At 44.5% G+C, this 22,147-nt stretch overlaps 1 protein-coding gene across 1 annotated transcript in view; it reads left to right on the forward strand.

Annotated features, from left to right (window-relative positions):
- Positions 1-22,147, forward strand: part of PKHD1L1 (PKHD1 like 1) — a 309,471-nt gene that overhangs the window by 226,826 nt on the left and 60,498 nt on the right. The window contains exons 55-58 of the mRNA XM_077493225.1: positions 10,240-10,328; positions 11,879-12,033; positions 20,431-20,560; positions 20,674-20,792. Coding sequence (XP_077349351.1) covers positions 10,240-10,328; positions 11,879-12,033; positions 20,431-20,560; positions 20,674-20,792 — 493 coding nt within the window. The remainder of the gene's footprint in view (positions 1-10,239; positions 10,329-11,878; positions 12,034-20,430; positions 20,561-20,673; positions 20,793-22,147) is intronic.

Below are 22,147 nucleotides of genomic sequence, written 5' to 3' on the forward strand. Positions count from 1 at the left end.
GGCTTTGCTTGCTGCAGCTTGATACTGCAAGCTATTGCTCAGTCTGTCTTCTACTAGGACCCCCAGATCCATCCTGGAATCCCCTAGGGGTTCTCCCCCTAATGAGTAACTTATGTTTATATTTTTACCCCCAAGTGCATTACCTTACATTTACCAATGTTAAACTTAATTTGCCATGTAGTAGCCCACTCCATTAATTTATTCAGGTCCTCTTGTAAAATTTCTATATCCTGCTGTAATGTTATTGCCCTACATATTTTTGTGTCATTAGCAAACACTGAGATGGAGCTATTTATCCCATCCTCTATATAATTTAAATTAAACAGAATTGGTTCCAGTGCAGAGCTTTGGTGTACCCCACTAACCACTATAGACCATTCTGAGTACACGTTATTCATTGATACCCTTTGGACTTGCCCCCACAGCCAGTTTTCTATCCAAGAAAATCCTATGGTCTATAACCACTGACCTCAGTTTGTAGATTAAAAGAGAAGTATGGGTTTATTTTTTTGATTCATACTTACTTAGGTGGATGCAACATCGTACTGATGCTGCATCCTTGTAGCATGTTAATAGGTTGGTTTGGCAAGAGCAACCTTTCATGAACCCATACTCATTACCGCTAATGATACTGTTTTCATCAGCAAATTATTGGATATGGTCCCTTATCATCCTGTCAAATAGTTTACTACCGATGTTAGCACATGGACTTTTTGCCAATCAGCTGGTACCATTCCTTTCTGTAGGGATGGGCCCGAACACCCCCCCCCCCCCCGATTCGGTTTTCACCAGAACATGTAAACAAGCAAATAATATATGTGCGAACATGTGAAACCTATTAAAATCTATGGGACACGAACATGAAAAATCAAATGTGCTCATTCTAAATGCAAAAAAAAAGTTTTTAGAATTACCATTTTTTTTCCAGAGGAGTGATTTTAATAATGCTTAAAGTGAAACAACAAAAATGTAATATTCCTTTAAATATCATTTCTGGGGGTTCCCCTTAGTCTGCCTCTAAAATGGAACATCTGTGTGATGTGTATTACAGTGCCACAGCAAAATTAAATTTCTAAAGGAAAAAAAATTCATATAAACCTGCTCGCGGCTGTAATGTATTAATGTATTACCGACTCCTGGAAATATAGATAAAACAATCAAGAAAAAAATCAGCGCGGTCCCCCCCCCCCCCCCCCCCTTCGGGTCTGGTATGGATATTAACCACTTTGCACCGAGGCCAATTTTGACATTTCTCTCCTACATGTGAAATTCATAATTTTTTTTATAGAAAATTACATAGAACCCCCAAACATTATATATTTTTTTTTAGCAAAGACCCTAGAGAATACAATGGTGGTTGCCCTGCACGTTATTTGCGCAGCAATTTTTCAAGCACTTTTTTTTGGAATGCTTTAAAAAAAAAAAATTAAAGTTAGACCAATTTTTTGGCATAATGTGAAAGATGAAGTTATGCCGACTAAATAGATACCTAACATGTCACGCTTCAAAATTGCACACACTTGTGTTTTGTACTTAAAAATCCCCATAGGCGACAATTATATTTTTTTTACTGGTTACATGTTTTGAGTTACAGAGGAGGTCTAGGGCTAGAATTATTTCTCATGCTCTAACGTTTGTGGCGATACCTCACATGTTTTCATATGTGGGCGGGACTTACGTATGCGTTCGCTTCTGCGTGCAAGCTCACAGGGACAGGGGAGCTTTCATTTTTTTTTTATTGTTAATTTGACTTTTATTTTTTTAGTTTGACACTTTAAAAAAAAAAAAAGATCTCTTTTATTCCTATTACAAGGAATGAAAACATCCCATGTAATAGGAATATGGCCTGATCAGTCCTTTTTACAGGTCAAGAAGACCCCATATCTCACCTCTAGGCTGGGAAGCCTAAAATTTAAAAAAATTTAAAAAATGATCACGGCTTCAATGCAGAGACCGGGCGTGAAGTCATAACATTGCGTCCGGCCTTTGAACGATCATAGAGACTCTCACGCCCATCTAGTCTGCCGGAAATCTATATGATCATCGTTTGGGGCTAGTGGATCCTGTCTCCGGTGGTAGAAGCACCGGCGGGGGGGGGGGGGGCGTCCTCTCCCCCCACCTGTTTTTTTTTTTGTTTATTAATTCTGTCATAGGGTTCACCTTAACTACTTCAATATACTGTATTATATACTCTGTGCAGCACTATATACCCTGCACTTTATTATATATACTACACTGACTGCACTATATACTCTGAACTGCAGTATATATACTATACAGACTGCACTATATACTCTGAACTGCAGTATATATACTATATGGACTGCACTTTATACGCGGCAAAAAAATTAGGCCTTGGGTATTGATGGTGTCAGAACACTGTAACCCCTCACAGTTACTTTTGTTGGGCACAGGAATGGGCCCTGCTGTAAAATATTATTCCAAAAATTGTAATTACATGCCCCCGTCAAACAGGTGCAGAAAACTTGGGCCTTGGGTGTTGGTGGTGCCAGAACACTGTAACCCCTCACTGTTACTCTTGTTGGGCGCAGGAATGGGCCCTGCTGTTAAATATTATTTCAAAAAATTTAATTACATGCCCCAGTCAAACAGGGGCAGAAAAAATGGCCATTGGTGGTGCCCTAAACCAAAAATATTGCTGGAAGCTAGCATCATCAAGAATCAGGAGGAATAGGATAGGCAGCATAGGCAACCTTCCAAGGATCCCAGACTCATATCAAATTTAATCAGTTACATCAGCATCAGGGGCTTGATAGCTGGTGATCCAGGACTGATTCATTTTTATAAATGTGAGCCTGTGAACAGGCAGACTCTTTGATCCATTATAAACCCTCCAGCAGCACTGAATGTGTGTTCAGAAAGTACACTGGATGTGGGACAGGCCAGTAACTCGATTGCATATTGGGCAAGTTCTGGCCAGTGGTCCATCCTCAACACCCAGTAACCCAGTGGATGCTCAGTTGAAAATGTCTCCAAGTCTGCTCTTGCCCCCAGATATTTTTGCACCATATAATGCCGACGCTGTCGATGGTTGCTTGGACCTATCAGCCCTGGGCACTGAGGACTAAAAAATTGTTTAAAGGCATCGGTCAGCCGGCGACCTTCTCCACCACCCTTCCCCTGACCGAACAAAGCCTCTGAAAAACACATTGCCTAGCACCAAGAAATAGTAACCTCCCAGGGTCTGGTAAAGCGTTACACAAACTTTTCTTCAAGATGTCCTGAAGTCCTGTTTCATCCTCAGTTCCATCTATAAAGGCAGGATGAGCGCTGCAACGTTACCCTTGTAACATGGATCAAGAGGGATTGCCAGTCAGTAATGATCCCTCTCCTTGATAGCACAAACTCTAGGGTCCTTTCGCAGGCTTTGCAATATCAACAAGCCCATGCAGTGTACTTTTGCAGAGGCATGAGATTCTGATTCCTCTGGGTCACTAAGGTTGACATTGTCAGGAACTACCTCCTCCCAGCCACATACAACTCCTTGGGTTTCTGGGGATTAAAAACCATCCCATGAAGAATGCTGCATGTTATCCTCTACATCCATGCTGACACAATCCTCCTCTTCTTTCTGTGTGTTTGGTGTCCCCGCAGGAATGCTATCTTCAGAGGAAAGGACGTCCTCCTCTTCTGCCTCAAGTGCCCTCTCCATGATTCCACAAAGAGTGTGCTCCAGCAGGAAGACAAGAGGGACAATGTCACTGATGCATGCATTGTCACTGCTCACCATCCTTGTTGCCTCCTCAAATAGTGACAGGACTATGCATGCATCCTTTATCAGTAGCCACTGGTGTGCTGAAAAGAAGACAAGATCCCCTGAGCCTGTCCTAGTGCCATAGTCACACAGGTACTCATTCATGGCCCTCTGCTGTGTGTGCAGCCGCTGCAGCATTGCCAATGTTGAGTTCCACCTGGTGGGCATGTCACAAATGAGGAGGTTGGTGGGCAGGTTGAATTCCCTTTGAATGCCAGCTAGCCGAACACTGGCATTGTATGACTGTCAGAAATGCCCACAGACTTTTCTGGCCTGCCTCAGAGGTTCTTGTAAGTCTGAGTACCTGGGCAAGAAATGCTGCGCCACCAAATTCAGGATGTGTGCCAAGCATGGAACATGGGTCAAGTGTCCCTGTCAGAGGGCCGAGAGAAGGTTGGTGCCATTGTCACATACAACCATTCCTGGCTCAAGCTGCCATGGCGTCAAGCACCTCTGAGCCTGCCCCTGCAGACCTGACCGAATCTCTCCGGCAGTGTGGCTCCTGTCCCCTAGCAGACCAACTAAAGCACCGCATGGCATCTTTTAGCCTGATTGCTTGCATAGCCCCTTGAACGCTTAGGGAGCACTGCTGGTTCAGAGGACAATTCTGCAGAAGAGCCCATAGAGGATGAAGGGTGTGGAGCAGAGGGATGTGGCAGAATTACCACCATGTTTTTGGAGGCGGTGTGAGTTACCCAGTGCGCCGTGAAGGAAAGGTAACGTCCCTGATCATACTTGCTGGACCATAAGTCAGTGGTAATATGAACCTTGCTGCTGACCACCCTGTCCAACTAGGCCAAACAATTGCCTTCCACATGATGATAGAGAGCTGGAATGGCCTTACGTGAAAAAAAACAAAAAACATTTTGGAACTTGCCACTGTGGTACAGTACATTCCACAAATTCATGAAAGGGGGCAGAGTCTACCAGCTGAAAAGGCTAGCAATTTGGTCAAGCTAGAATTTAGACGCTGAGCATGTGGATGGCTGGACAGTATTTTTTTACAGTTCAGCAACTGGAGTCGCAAAATTTGCCTGCTGAAATCAACTGGTGGTGTACTACTAGCAGATTGCCTGCAAGTACTTGTTGCACCTATTGCTACACCTTCATTCCTCTCAGTGCAGGTTTTTGAGAAGATTGGAGGTATAGTAGGGGTTGAGCTCATAGATGAGAAGCAAGTAGAAGTCCTCCTTTAATTATGTGGGTCTTTCAGGTTCTGTTGCCAATGGACTGCATGGCAGGTCATCATACGTCTTGTCAAGCATGTGGTGCTGTTCTGGCCACGCTTGATCCGCTTCAGACATAGATTGCAAACAACAATGGTGCGATCTACTGCACATGTTTCAAAAAAAAGACCACACCAATGAAATTTTGGAAGTCAGTGGGGAGTCAGCAGTGATGCAATAGGGTGGCTGCCCTTAAGTTGGCCCCTGGAGGACATCCTGCCTTCTCTTCCTCCTCCTCACTTTCCTCCTCTCTTCTCCCAGGCACCCAAGTACAGTCAGTGACCTCATCATCCCCTCCCTCCTCATCACTGGAGAAAACTTGGCAGTATGCTGCAGCTGGGGGAACATGACTGTTACTTTCTTGCCTTTCCCTGGCACCCCCTCTCTTTAGGCTCACGTTGCTCCGTTCCTCAACCTGGGAACCAACATGGGAGCCTTCAAATTGCATCATCCAGCAGAATGTAACCGACACTATGGGAAAATAATTCTGGTTACTCCTCCATGCATGATGGTGGGGATACAGAAGGGATAACTGTGAACAAGGAGCCAGTGGAATAGTCCGCTTTGGCAGCTGCGTTGGAAGGCAAACTAGTATGAGCCTGGGTGACAGATGATGAGGACGGTTTAGTTATCCACTCCACCAACTCTTCTGCATATTGCTGCTCAATAAAATGACCAGCAGCAGAAAAAAAGAACAAGCGTGCCCCGCCTGCATCATGTCTGTGACTACCACTTCTTACTGTAGACACAGAGGCTGCTTGCCCTCTTTTAGTGGCCTGTGAGCCTCCTTCTGGACATGATGGGGATTTTTTTTCACACCGCACTACACTGTATAATATACTGTGCATTGACTGCTCTGTATTATATACTGTACACTGACTGTACTGAATTATATACTGTACACCACCTGAAGTGTAATATATAGTGCATACACTGCATTATATACTGTGTACATCGCCTGTGCTGTATTAATTACTGTACAGCACCTGCACTGTATTATATACTGTATACTGCCTGAAGTGTATTATATACTGTACACACTATATTATATACTGTGTACACCGCCTGCACTTTATTATATGCTGTATACCACTTGAACTGTATTATATACTGTACACCCTGTATTTACTGTGTACACCGCCTGCACTGTATATATATATAGATAAATATACTAGACCCCCTGAACTGTATCTATAGTCTACACTGAATGTAGAGCGTGTGTGTATATATATATATATGTATATGTATATATATATATATATATATATATATATATATATATATATATATATATATATTAAATACACTGCCAGCACTGTATATATAGTCTACACTGAGTACACTGTGTGTGTGTGTGTGTGTGTATGTATATATATATATATATATATATATATATATATATATATATATATATATATATATATATATATATATATACAGTATCTCACAAAAGTGAGCACACCCCTCACATTTTTGTAAATATTTTATTATATCTTTTCATGTGACAACACTGAAGAAATGACACTTTGCTACAATGTAAAGTAGTGAATGTACAGCTTGTAGAACAGTATAGATTTGAAGTCCCCTCAAAATAACTCAACACACTGTCTAAACCACTGGCAACAAAAGTCAGTACACCCCTAAGTGAAAAGGTCCGAATAGGGCCCAATTACCTTCCCCGGTTTCATGTGACTCGTTAGTGTTACAAGGTCTCAGGTGTGAATGGGGAGCAGGTGTATTCAATTTGGTGTTATTGCTCTCACTCTCTTATACTGGTCACTAGAAGGTCAACATGGCACCTCATGGCAAAGAACTCTCTGAGGATCTGAAAAAAAGAATTGTTGCTCTGCATAAAGATGTCCTAGGTTATAAGAAGATTGAAGAGACCCTGAAACTGAGCTGCAGCATGGTGGCCAAGATTATACAGTGGTTTAACAGAACAGGTTCCACTCAGAACAGGCCTCGCCATGATCGACCAAAGAAGTTGAATGCACATGCTCAGCATCATACATCATACAGAGGTTGTCTTTGGGAAATAGACGTATGGGTGCTGCCAGCATTGCTGCAGAGGTTGGGGGTCAGCCTGTGAGTGCTTAGACTATACACCGCACACTGTGTCAAATTGGTCTGCATGGCTGTCATCCCAGAAGGAAGCCTCTTCTACAGATGATGCACAAGAAAGCCTGAAAACAGTTTGCTGAAGACAAGCAGACTAAGGACATGGATTACTGGAACCGTGGCCTGTGGTCTGATGAGACCAAAAACCTATTTAGTTTGCATGGTGGTGCCAAGCATGTGTGGTGGAAATCAGGTGAGGAGTAGAAAGACAAGTGTGTCTTGCCTACCGTCAAGCAAGGTGGTGGGAGTGTCATGGTCTGGGGCTGCATGTCAGTGCTCAGACCATACGCATGGCTGTCGTCCCAGAAGGAAGCATCTTCTAAATATAATTTACAAGAAAGCCTGCAATCAGTTTGCTGAAGACAAGCAGACTAAGGACATGGACTATTGGAACCCTGTCCTGTGGTCTGATGAGACCAAGATAAACTTATTTGATTCAGATGGTGTCAAGCGTGTGTGGTGGAAACCAGGTGAGGAGTACAAAGACAAGTGTGCCTTGCCTACAGTCAGGCATGGTGGTGGGAGTGTCATGGTCTGGGGCAGCCTGAGTGCTGCCGGCACTGGGGAGCTACAGTTCATCAAGGGATCCATGAATGCCAAGATCTACTGTGACATTCTGAAGCAGAGCATGATCCCGTCCCTTCGGAGACTGGACCTGCAGAGCAGTATTCCAACATAACAACCCCAAACACACCACCAAGATGACCACTGCCTTGCTAAACATGCTGAGGGTAAAGGTGATGGACTGGGCAAGCATGTCCCCAGACCTAAACCCTATTGAGCATCTGTGGGGCATCCTCAGACGGAAGTTGGAGAAGCGCAAGGTCTCTAACATTCATCAGCTCTGTGATGTTGTCATGGAGGAGTGGAAGAGGACACCAGTGGCAGTCTGTGAAGCTCTGGTGAACTCCATGCCCAAGAAGGTTAAGGCAGTGCTGGAAAATAATTGTGGCCACACAAAATATTGACACTTTGGTCCCAATCTGGGGATTTTCACTTAGGGGTGTACACACTTTTGTTACCAGTGGTTTAGACATTAATGGCTGTGTGTCGAGTTATTTTGAGGGGACAGCAAATTTACACCGTTATACAAGTTGTACACTCATTACTTTATATTGTAGCAAAGTGTAATTTCTTCAGTGTTGACATATGAAAATGTATAATAACATAATTATAAAAATGTGAGGGGTGTACTCATTTTTGTGAGAAGATACTGTGTGTGTGTGTATATATATATATATATATATATATATATATATATATATATATATATATATATATATATATACACACACACACACACACACTAAACTGCCTGCACGCCACTAACTAATCTGCCTAATATAGCTCTAATTCTCTCAATCTCACTACATACGGCCAACGTGTAAGCAGCCTTATATAGTGTGGGGCATGGACTTAGCCCCATGAGCCATGATTGGTTAAAGGCATCCTGCCTTTGGCCAGTCAAGGCTCTCGCAGAAAATCGCGCTGTGATTGGCCAAAGCATGCAGATCAGGTGCATGCTTTGACCAATCAGCAGTCGTCAATGCACTGTGATCTCGCAGTACATCATGGGGCACTCTGCGGTGCTCAGATTTGCCACGAACGCCCCATATGTTCAGTTGTACACCCAAGGTTCGAGTCGAACTTTGATTCAAACATTGGGACCATTCCTACCTGTCCTTCATAAAGACTATGAATAGCAGTCTGGCTATAACCTGACTGAGTTCTTTAAAGGGGTTGTAAAGTAAAATTTTTTATTTTTTTAAAATAACAAACATGTCATACTTACCTCCACTGTGCAGCTCGTTTTGCACAGAGTGGCCCCGAACCTGCTCTTCTGGGGTCCCTCGGCGGCTGTCTCTGCTTCCTCCCGCAGGTGCTTCTCACGTTAATGCGAGCTCCCTCGCATTGGTGAGAAGCACTGCGGGCACGCTCCCGTGATACAGCCGGCGGCTATAGCCGCTCGCTGTATCACAAGGCCCCGCCCCCCGGCGCGCTGCGTCATTGGATGTGATTGACAGCAGCGCGAGCCAATGGCTGCGCTGCTTTCAATCCATCCACTCCAGCCAATCAGCGGCCAGGCTGAGCGGCGAAGAGGACGGCGGGGGCGAGCGTGGGATTTTCGAGGGGTCAGGTAAGTAAAACGGGGGGACTGGGGGTGCCGGCAGTGTGAGATGTTTTTTCACCTTAATGCATAGAATGCATTAAGGTGAAAAAACATTTACCTTTACAACCCCTTTAAGGATGTGAGTGTAAGCCATCTTGTCCCGGTGAATTATTTATGTTTAGCCTTTCCACTCCTTTCCGAACTCTGTTAGGGTAGATCCTGTGGCATGTTACCAACAATACAGTTGTGGTTGTTATACCCTTCCTTTTTCTGTGTAAAGACTGAGGAGAAGAAAGCATTTATTACAGCTGCCTTCTCCTTGTAATCAGTAACCATCTTCCCTTTCTCATTCTATATGTTATGACCTTGCCTTTTAAATGTTAATATATTTTTAAAATTTCTTGGGATTTTTTTTACTCTCCTCCATGTCTCTCATAGTCTTTTTTAGTCACCCTGATTGCGTTCTTACACTTCTTATTGCATTCCTTGTAGCGTTGGAATGGTGACAATTACCCTCTCTGCTTTGTACTTTTTAAAGGCCTTTTTTTTTGTCCTTAAAGTGAAGTTCCACCCAAAAGTAGAACTTCCGCTTGTTTACTTCCTCCCTCTATTTATTATCTCTTGGAATACACTCAGTGTTCCTAAAGCACTCCAATTTTTCCTCTGTGCTTAATGTTTCAAGGATTTGGTCCCACTTAATATCCTGTAGCATTGATCGCAGTTTAGAAAATTTGGCTCTTTTGAAATTTTGTGTTCTTGAAGTAAAACATTGAGTCAAGTCTTTCTGTAAAAACACAGTCCTAGATGCTTACGTCTCCTCAAATTGAGAGGCCTAAAGCGTATAAGAAATATATGTATGTAGGGGATGGTTGTTTGTAATTTTTTTTATTATTTACCGAATAGAAATTATGATTCTACTTTGCATCAATTGTAGCAGTAGTAGAATTTTGGTAATTGCTTATTATTCAGCTTCAATGTTTCATGGTTTTCATAAGTGTTTTTATCTCCAGTCTTTGGTCTAACAACTCCTTCTGGCAATCATCTGTAGAAAACAATTATACTGTCCCGAAAAATGGATCAACTGTGATCATTCCTGCAGGTAAAAATGCTATGTTTTTCTCAACCAAATACTTATCATTTATATATTGGAGCATGTCTAAATCTGATATTTTGATGAGGTTTTTTTCTTTCAATAATTGCATTTTTTTGTTTTATTATTATACAAAATGTATATAGGGTGATTTAAAACATGAGGGCAGACAGTTATAATACAATTCAATATAGGAGGAATAAGAGGGCACTGCTCGTTAGAGCTTACAATCTAGAAGGGATGGTCAAATGATACAAAAGGTAATAGCTGTGGGGGGTGAGCTGATGGAGAAAATCAAAGTACAGTTGTTAGGTGTGGGCAGAATAAGCTTGTCTGAAGAAGAGGGTTTTCAGGGATCGTTTTATATTAGATTGTGCATAAATACGATTACAGAAGAACAAAACCTTATATTATTTTTAGCAGCACCTAGCCTTAATGTGTATGTCTGGCTTTTTATACTTTTGTGTTCACCATAGTTAATGTTCTAATTAGGAACTACAAGCACAAATGACCTTTATGAGTGTTGACATTCTTGTGAAACAAGTTGATATTCAAATGGAAAGAGGACTGTTAGTGTGGACACCCATGGCATTGATGTGACCAGCCCAGATTCCCATCAGCTGTGTTGTATCAAGAGGAAACTAACACTCACGTATCTGGAAACTCATTGTATATCATTAGTGCAGAAAGTGGGATCCAAGTACCTGAGTTGTGCCTGGTTGATCTACATATTTATTCACTTGTAGTTAGGCAATATTCTATGTGATTGATAAAGTTAACCAACTAGAGCTTGAATAAGTTCACAGGATTCTAATGAATTTCAGTAATATTCACTTCAGATTGTAGTTAAAAGCTTCTCCCGATCTTAAACCCTAGCTCCTTTTTTTTTAATGACATTAACGGTATCTGGTGAGGATACTATTTTTAACCCTGCACTAATATGTGGCATTAGTATTATGGCCAGAGCTCTTTTGGTCATACTTCTCATGTGGGTCACAGGAGTGTACTTACTTGTGTTTTCCTTTGACCAAAAATCAAGCAACAGTGGGCTAAAGCCCACTCTTAGCTGACGTCACAAAGCCACTCCAGGCTCTGGAAGGATCCCGACAATAATGTTGTGATCCACTTAGATCCCTAACTGGTAGCTAGCTCAGCTTCTGTGCCAGTGAAAGTCTGAGCCAGCCGCTCCCATCCCCTTTTCAGCCCGGTACTTTAGTAAGCGCTGGAGGGGCTAAGAAGAGAGCGGTGATTGACAGCCACTGCTCTGTGCTCTGAAGAGACCCAAGAACTGAGTGACCAGTGGTCACATGATTGCTCAGTTCTCAGGCTTAGACCTGGTTTGGGACAGCTTGCAACATCAGACCAATGCTTCAGTAGGTAGGTAAGTATGTAAGTTTATTTACAATCCCACACTTCTACTTCAAGTATGTGTAATCCTTAAATATTTTGCTACTAAGTTAAAGAAAGTTGACTTGTCTCTAGTTGGCTATGTGAAGAACACTTACCACTGCTGGGACTCATACTAAATTGTTAAACATGTTCTTTTCATTTGTTTCCAGGCAAGTGGGTTATAGCAGATATAGACATACCCTATCTGGAGAAACTTATCATTTATGGTATTTTGGAGTTAAAAAACCTCACAGACAACTCAATTGTGGGATTAGCACCCTCCTTTAAAACAACAGTCCTCAATGCCACCTATATCTCTATACAGGTAAGGAACTGACCATTCTCTTATGGAGACTTCAGAGTAATTCAGTAGCAGATTATAAACATCCTTCCATTCCTATCAAGAGTTTGTAGACACATTACCATCACACACTCACATAATCAAGTAAAATTCACACTCAAAACATCAAAAATGACTCCCTTTATTCTAGATAAAGTGTACAGTATATTATAACAATATATTGGCTACTCATGGAAACTTCTTGTTTCCCACAATCCCAATAAAAAGGAACTTTGTCTAAACAATTACTCAATGCTAAAAGTGCAGTAAACAATACATATACTGTATATATACTGTAAGTGCACACTTACATGTGTAAACATGCAACATCATGGCTATCATAAACTAAATATTAATAATGTCTCTTTCAGTAGTGCCATGCAATGTACTACATCTGATTATTCTATAGATAATAGACTTCTCATAAATAGATGTGGCATTTGCATGGTTATCAGGCTTCAAAAATGTAACAGATCAGGCCATATAGTTGGTATGTAGAATCATATTATTAACTCAAAGGTGATTGCAAGTAGACTCTATACAAAACATATATTGGAGCCAATATCCATCCTTTTTTACATAGGGAACTAATGCATACATTCACCATGATTCTTTGAGTCACCCCAAAGGGGATATAAATATGGGGTGTAGACATTATCCTTGATGTAATCATGTTTCCCACACCCAGGACAGGACAAACAACCAAATCTTATACCGTACATAGTCTTGTTCTGAGTACATAGCTGGCAATCGCGTGAGGGTTCCGTGAACCGTGTCAAGTGTAAAAAAAAGCTTGAGTTGTATATAATGTTGGTGGTCATATCCTCATCGCTCACCCAGGACTTAAATCCCAATCAAGCATCGAATATGGCGGCATTCTATTGTGTGATATCAAAGGTGGCGCAGATACATGGCCTTCCAGACATTAAGCAATATCTATTAGCTATGATACATCTGAGTGCCATATTGCATGCTCACTCATGGCCACACCAAGTCCCTGGAGAGTGATGCACATCAATGTCACATGGAATGACCCATTTCCCTCCACCCAGGGTTTCATCAGAACCTACCTATATGGCCAAAAGTGTGTGGATTCTCCTGGAATTATTCAATTGAAATGTTTCAGATACTGTTAATGCAGCAGAATACAAGAAAACTTTGTTAACTAACCATGTGGCAGCAGTTTGGAAAAGGCCCTTGATTTTTCTAGCATGACTGTATCATTTAGCACAACGCCAACTCTTTAAAGATGTGGTTTGATGAGTTTGGTGTGGAGGAACTTTAGGGGCCTCCATGCAGCCCTGACCTCAACCCTTTTGGACACCTTCAAAATAAATTGGAAAATCAAGCCATATCTTTTCAGTAAAATTCACTGTCCGGCCTTACAAGTGTTTTTTTTTTGGCTGAATGGGCACAAATTTGCACACATTTCAAAATTCTGTGGAAAAGCCTTCTGAAATGAGTGGGGGCTGTTATAGCAGTAAAAGAGTGAGATAGGTGTGAGATAGGGCAACTCTGTATTAATGCCCATGGTTTTGGAATAGGATGTCCAATAAATTCATGTACTGTAAGTATCATGATTAGTGATGGCCGAACGGTTCGCCCGGCGGTCGTTTCGCGGCGAATTTCCGACATTCGCGGTCCGCACGTTCGAACGCCTTTTTCCGTCGTTCGCCGCGGCGGACTTACGTGTTTAATGTATACAAGAACTTTAACCTTTGGTGACACGTTTATCATGTGATACAGGACAGCCAATTGAGACATGACAGCACATGGACACTTGTACATTCCCCCTAACCTATAAATACACCCGATCCGGTGGCCATTTTACATTCTTTCTTCTGTTAAGATAGGGACAGGTTCCTGTGTGGAGTAGGGAGAGATAAACCACTAGCTATTTGGTACACAAAAGTTCTTTTCAGGACTGGTATAGGTGTTAGGTGTTGATAGGTTTGCTGTGCTGCTGATTCTTGCAGCAGCCTGAGTGTCTTTTGTTAGTTTAGAGAAAGGGAAAGGACGGTGTATGCTACAGGGACAGCCAGATTAGTCTTTCATCATCATCATCATCATCATCATCATTAGCTGTTACTATCAAGGTCCACAAAAGAGCTGTTCCAGTAACCACTAATCGTTCTCTTTTTTTGCCAATTTGTATAGGGACAGGAAGGAAGCAGTGTTGTCAGGCAGTGAGGGTAATTTTAAAGACTTGCTGTTATTATTAGTTCCACAAAGGTTCTTTTCAGGACTGGTATCAGTGGTACAGTAATAGGCTTGTACATGTATAATATTCTTTCTTCCAAATATAGAAAGGATATTATACTTGACTGCTGCCCTTCTGCTGCAGTCTGCTAAACATTCACAACTCACTTGTTCCACAAAAGTTCTTATAAGGACTGGTAACTTGGTATAGGGTGCTACGGTACATAGGCTTGAGTGCGGTACAGTCTGCTGTTCTGTAAGGACCGCTATCGGTCCACAATAGATAGGGTTGACGTGCACCACTGCTGACCGCTGCCCTATACTGCAGCAGTCCTTCAGCGGTATAGGGACTGACGTACAGTCTGCTAATCACTAACACACAACCTGCTTGTTCCACAAAAGTTCTTATAAGGACTGGTAACTTGGTATAGGGTGCTACGGTACATAGGCTTGAGTGCGGTACAGTCTGCTGTTCTGTAAGGACCGCTATCGGTCCACAATAGATAGGGTTGACGTGCACCACTGCTGACCGCTGCCCTATACTGCAGCAGTCCTTCAGCGGTATAGGGACTGACGTACAGTCTGCTAATCACTAACACACAACCTGCTTGTTCCACAAAAGTTCTTATAAGGACTGGTAACTTGGTATAGGGTGCTACGGTACATAGGCTTGAGTGCGGTACAGTCTGCTGTTCTGTAAGGACCGCTATCGGTCCACAATAGATAGGGTTGACGTGCACCACTGCTGACCGCTGCCCTATACTGCAGCAGTCCTTCAGCGGTATAGGGACTGACGTACAGTCTGCTAAACACTAATACACAACCTGCTTGGTCCACAAAAGTTCTTATAAGGACTGGTAACTTGGTATAGGGTGCTACGGTACATAGGCTTGAGTGCGGTACAGTCTGCTGTTCTGTAAGGACCGCTATAGGTCCACAATAGATAGGGTTGACGTGCACCACTGCTGACCGCTCACCTATACTGCAGCAGTCCTTCAGCGGTATAGGGACTAAGAGTTTTGTCACAGGGTCATTTAAAAAATGACATGCAGAGGAAGAGGCAGGCCCTTCCGCAGGGGTGGTAGGGGTAGGGCAGGAGCAACAGGCTTGAGCCAAAGTGGGAAGTTGCAGAAGGTGCGTTCAATTACTTTAAAGGATGCACCAGACTTGGTTGAGTGGCTCGCTCAGCCTTACTCTTCTGCACCCTCCTCATCCTCTCGATCTGCACCCTCTTCTTCACTCTCTGCTATGTGCACCCCCAAAGACACTACCACCAACAACACGACCACCACCACCACCACCACATACCTTCCGCTTGAGTCACTGGAATTATTTTCCGATCCATATCAAGAGGACATTTCTGATGCGCAGCCACTCTTGGTATTGGATCAGGAAGAGGAGGTAGCAACAAGCGCTACTCAGCAGTCTGACGCCAGTACCCAGATCAGCCCAAGGAGGAGGTTGGTCCCCGGTGTTGCTGCCTACTCCGAGATCTCTACTTATAGCGGTGGGGAAGGTGACGTTGATGATGACGTGTCTAGTGATGTCACGTGGGTGCCCACAAGAGAGGAAGAGGAGGGGAGTTCAGAGGGAGATATGGACCAGCAGATAGGGAGGAGAAGCAGCAATGACTTACATTGCACAGCAGGGACAAAGCAGACTGCAAATGTATCAGGAGCGAGTCATCGACCATGTACGGTCACATCTGGCGCTCCCAGGACACCGGCACATGGCTCCGCAGTGTGGGCTTTTTTTAACGTGTCCGCTGCTGACAATAGCGTTGCCATCTGCAATCTTTGCAGTCAACGCGTTAGTCGCGGTAAGCCCAATACTCACCTAGGGACGACCGCCTTAAGAAGGCACATGAGCAGCCATCACCGAGCCCAGTGGGAGCAACGGAACACACAAAGCCACACTGCAGGCTCTCACCGTCCAGCCTCGTCTTCTACTTCTCCTTCTCCTCTCTCCTCACAATTGTCCTCCACTCCACCTTCCATCACGCCAAGCTCACATTTTTCTGCAAAAAGGCAGGCTTCCGTGGGCCTAATGTTTGAGCGTAAAAAAATGATGATGCCGGATAACCCTCTTGCCCAACGGTTGGCGGCTGGCTTGTCAGAACTCATAGCCCGCCAACTACTGCCATATAAACTGGTGGACTCGGAGGCCTTTCGCAAATTTGTGGCCATTGGAACACCACAATGGAAGGTCCCAGGAAGGAAGTATTTCTCAGAGAAGGGCATCCCAGAGCTATATGGCCATGTTCAGCGGCAAGTGAATGTATCTCTGGCACACAGTGTCGGTGCCAAGATACATCTGACCACAGACACGTGGTCTAGCAAACACGGGCAGGGAAGGTATATCAGTTTTACTGCCCACTGGGTGAACCTTCTGACGGCCGTCAAGCATGTAACCCGTGGCACCCGTGTAGATTTGGTTTTACCGCCACGGATTGCATGCAGGCCTGACTCTTCTTCTCCTCCTCCTACTCCATCCTCCTCCCTCTCCTCCTCAGCTGCCTCCTCCTTTTCCGCTGCTAGCGTCTCTTCCACTGCACCGCCCAAGCTCCCCAGAACCTATTCCACATGCCAGGTGAGACGTTGCCATGCCGTGCTGCGTCTGTTGTGCCTGGAAGCAAAGAGCCACACTGGCCCGGCACTCCTTTCAGCTTTGCGTTCACAGGCAGATGAGTGGCTAACACCGCTCAATTTGACAGTTGGTAAAGTGGTGTGTGACAACGGTGCCAATCTGCTTAGCGCATTGAAACAGGGCAAAATCACGCACGTGCCGTGCATGGCACACGTCTTAAACTTGGTCGTGCAGCGATTCCTTGTCAAATACCCTGGGGTCCAGGACATCTTGCGGCAGGCAAGGAAAATCTCGGCCCATTTCAGAAGATCTTACACGGCCATGGCTCGCCTTGCTGACATTCAGCGGCGACACCATCTGCCGGTCAGACGTCTTATTTGCGATTGCCCGACGCGATGGAACTCAACCTTCTATATGCTTGATAGGCTGCTCCAGCAGAAACGTGCAGTTAACGTCTACCTGTATGAACTCTGCGAAAGAAACGGTTCTGGGGAGCTGGGTTTTTTTTCACCGCGCCAGTGGCTGCTCATGCGCGACACATGCAGACTTCTGCGGCCATTTGAGGAGATCACCAAACTGGTCAGTCGCAGCCATGGCGCCATCAGTGACATGGTACCTTATGCCTTCTTTCTGGAGCGTGCATTGCGTCGTGTCATTGATCAGGCTGTGGAGGAGCAGGAGCGGGAAGATGAGGAAGTCGCAATGCTGGATGAATTCCCAGGGGGGGCTACTCTATCTGAGACAAGTCAACAACAGGAGTCTGATGAGGAGTCAGAGGAGGATGGTGCCGGGGCGGATGAGCAGGAGCAAGAAGAGCATGCTTTAAACCTTTCTGGGATCCCTGTTGTGCGAGGATGGGGAGAGGAGAATGAAGAGGACGACATTATCCTGGATGATGAGCAGGAGCCAGGCCACCACACCGCTTCCACTTTAGTGCAAATGGGGGCCTTCATGCTCCAGTGTTTTAATAGGGACCCCCGTATAAAAAGCATGAGGGTCAAGGACCAGTACTGGGTGGCAACGTACTTAGACCCCCGGTACAAACACAAAATGGCGGAAATGTTACCGCCGTCGCAGAGGGCTGTCAGAATGCAGCACTTCCAGGCCTTGCTTCGAGAAATGCTGCATTCTGCTTTTGCGTGCGCTGGCAGAGGAGCAATTCCCACTCCCAGAGAAGGATTTGCGGGTACCAATCCAACAGCGCCTGCAAGAAGAGGCCGGTTTGAAGATGTGTTGGTGACTTCGGATATGAGGTCATTCTTTCAGCCGACCCATCGACAGGTGTCATCCGGATCCAGCATCAGGGAACGCCTAGACCGTCAGGTGTCCGACTACATTGGGTTAACGGCCGATGTGGACGCTCTGAGGAGTGATGAACCCCTAGACTACTGGGTGGGCAGGCTTGACCTCTGGCCAGAGCTTGCCCAATTTGCAATCGAACTGTTGGCTTGCCCCTCATCCAGTGTCCTGTCCGAAAGGACGTTCAGCGCAGCAGGGGGGATTGTGACCGATAAGCGTACTCGCCTAGCTCACCACAGTGTTAACTACCTCACATTTCTAAAAATGAATGAGGCATGGATCTCGGAGGAATTCAACACATGTGACCAGTAGACCATGTATATGTCTATAAACTATTTTTTTAATCAAGCACACAGACCTTCTTAATTCATTTGGCTCACTTCCTTGACCCAAAAAAGCACACCGTACTATATGCCCCTACCCTCCTCTTTGAAGAGGTTGAGCGGTGTCATATTTCTACTGGGGCTGCTTATGATATCCCTGTGCTGTGCTGACTTCCTCCTGGGGGTTCTTATTATGAAGGGATCACACTATCCCTGTGCTGTGCTGACTTCCTCCTGGGGGTTCTTATTATGAGGGGATCACACCATCCCTGTGCTGTGCTGACTTCCTCCTGGGGCTGCTTACGGTGCTGCTGTCAGTGCTGTATGTCACGGTGCTGCTGTCAGCGCTGTATGTCACGGTGCTGCTGTCAGCGCTGTATGTCACGGTGCTGCTGTCAGCGCTGTATGTCACGGTGCTGCTGTCAGCGCTGTATGTCACGGTGCTGCTGTCAGCGCTGTATGTCACGGTGCTGCTGTCAGCGCTGTATGTCACGGTGCTGCTGTCAGCGCTGTATGTCACGGTGCTGCTGTCAGCGCTGTATGTCACGGTGCTGCTGTCAGCGCTGTATGTCACGGTGCTGCTGTCAGCGCTGTATGTCACGGTGCTGCTGTCAGCGCTGTATGTCACGGTGCTGCTGTCAGTGCTCTGTATTACGGTGCTGCTGTCAGATGCCTCTATCACGGTGCATGTGTCATTCCGGTATGTCACGCTGCTGGTGATCATCTCCTGCACCCTCTTCTTTGCCTACCCTGGTCCCTGACCTTCCCTCTCCTCCATTGCCTTCATTAGCTCCATAGTCCTGAATTGTTAGAACAATTTCCCAAATAAAATAAAAATGCTTGTAGTTATCGATCCCAAATTCACCTCATACATGTATTATGTCATTGTCCAGATGGTGGGACTACGTTTTACCCCCTAATAATTACCACGTGGCCGCAAATTCGACATGAAGGTTTGCAAAGTTCGCCTCCCATTGAAGTCAATGGGGCCCGCGGCGAACGGTCGGTTTCGCGAACGTTTGGGTCCGTTCGCATTTCGCGTTCGCGAAACGTCCCGTCGGAAGTTCGTCCATCACTAATCATGATCAGGTGTCTACAAACTTTTGACAGCATAGAATACTTTCCTTTTTGGATTTTTCATGTTTTTATTTTATACCATATGAGGCTGTAAAGTAATTCTGGATATATATATATTCTGATAATAGCAAATTATGCCCCCATTTGTTGAGCAACATGTGATAATATGGCCTTTTATGACTTGCTAGGGGATAATAATGAATGCCTCTGGTGATCGGGACATTTACACTTATGCCGTGTACACACGACCGGACTTTACGGCAGACTAGGTCCGACGGAATCAGTTCGTTGGACATTCTGATCATGTGTGGGCTAATCCAATCATTTTTCATTAAAAAAACAGACGGACCTAGAAATAGAACATGTTTCAAATCTGTCAGAGGGATTCAATTTCTATCGGAAAAAACGTTCGTCTGTACGCTAGTCCGACGGACCAAATACAACGCAAGGGAAGCTATTGGCTACTGGCTATTGCACTTCCTTTTTTAGTCCCATCTTACGTCATCACGTTCAAAATGAACGGACTGTCGAACGGACTATCGAATGGTCCGTTCATGTGCGGGCAAGTCCGTTCATTTGGAAGTCTGTCGGAACGCTGACGAAAGTCCGTCGTGAAGACCATCTGACCTTTTCTGCTGGAAAGTCCAGTCATGTGTACGTGGCATTACACATCAACACTTTGCAACTTGTAAAATCTGAGTGTGAGCCACCAGATGTGTATACTCCTTGTGTACAATTACAGTGAGCCATGAAATGAGCAGGGTTTTGGGGAGATTTAGCCTCACTAAACAGATAAATCTACTTTTAAATTTGTTTACTTATATCTAGACTAACCCTTGTTGATTCTGATATTCTGGGGGGCTCAGGTATCATATATGATTTGAATGGCTTTTTTCAGGGTGGATGGTTAATAGCAGGAACAGAGATTGACCCATTCCAGGGAGAACTACATATTGTATTAAGAGGAAGCCATTCAACTCCAGAATTACCATTGCCAAATGGACCAAATCAGGGATCAAAAGTTCTAGGTAAGTACAGAATGACAACTATTTATCACTGAATAACTTTTAATCATATACTGACTTGTTTTTCAAGTTACAGCATGTAAGTAAATGTTGTTATTCTTTTTTTTTTTTTGTAGGTGTATTTGGAGACCTTGATCTTCATGGACTTCCACGTGCTGTATATAGGACTAAGCTGGCAAATACAGCACCAGCTGGATCACAGTATATCATCCTAGCAGAGCCTGTGGACTGGCAGGTATGTCTGAAAGATCGTTGGCAAGGCAGACAATTAAAGTAGAACTAAAAGCAACATTTTTTTTCTTCATTTTGGATAGTAAGAGAGGGTTAATAATAAATTATTATTATACAGGATTTATATAATGGTTTACGTAGTGCTTTATGATATAAAGGGGAAAAGTACAATTACAATACAGTTCAATACAGAAGGAATAGTAGGACCCTGCTCATGGATTTTACAATCTAAAGGGGGGGTGGTACAAAAGGTAATAGCTGCAGGCGATGATCTGAGGCGGTGACGCAATTACAGTTCTTGGGTGGAGGAAGGGTAGGCTTCCCTAAATGAATGGATTTTAAAGGGTCGCCTAAAGGAAGACAGGGTATGCGCTGGAATATCTGCAGATGAGGTTGGTGATGTAGCTGGGGGTGATGTTGGCTTTGTACATTGTTATTAGTATTTTGAATTTTATACATTGGGCTAGTGGAAGCCAGTGAAGAGATTGGCAGAGAGGGGCAGCAGTCATGGATCAGTTAGTAAGGTGTATTAGTCTAGCAGCAGCATTCATATTAGAGTGAAGGGGGATAGCCTGTGTAAAGGTAGGCCAGTGAGGAGGCAGTTGCAATAGTCAAGGAGGGATATAGCCAAGGACTGAATATTTTCTTTTGTGGTGTCATTAGTCAGTAAGGGGCAGATCCTGGAAATGTTTTGGAGGTTAAGACGGCAAGATTTAACCAGTGATTGGATGTGGGGGCTGAAGAAGAGGTCAGAGTCTAGGATTACACCCATCACCCTGGCATGTGCAGAGGGACCAATTGTTTTGCCACTGATATCAATGATACAGTCATGGGGGGATCGGGGAGGAGGAAATATGAAAAAAAATGAGATTACAGATGAGGCGCTTCATTTGCAGGATTTGCGCTAAGCAACATCCGGTGCTTTGTTCTTTGAATTAAGACGTTACTTCCGGTTTCCCTGGCACAGGGAAACCAGATGTGACGTCTGAAGCTCGGTGGAAACATGGCCCAAGCGGAGCTGGTAGGTATGGCTCTAAGGTTGTAACATAGGTCAACTGCAAGCGACATGCTTGGCGCTCGCAGTCCACTCAGCTGTGTTAGGAAAGCGAATGACTATTTGCTTTCCTAACACTGAACAGCCTCTCCCCGCCAATCAGGTGCTCAGGTCTGTTACGTGTCTCCTGATTGGCTGAAACAACAGGCGCCACTATTGGATGCCTATCAGGAGGCAAGAGACGCATGGAGGACCCCTCTCCTCGCCGTCACCCGCTGCCCCCAAGACACAGGGTAAGTGCTGGGCAGACCGCGATCGGGCGGGGAGCAGACTGGCAGCATTTTATGGGCACACTGGCAGCATAT

This window comes from Lithobates pipiens, unplaced genomic scaffold (assembly GCF_037356315.1).
Source record: "Lithobates pipiens isolate NorthernLeopardFrog02 unplaced genomic scaffold, aLitPip1_a1.2 Scaffold_19, whole genome shotgun sequence".
NCBI lineage: Eukaryota > Metazoa > Chordata > Amphibia > Anura > Ranidae > Lithobates > Lithobates pipiens.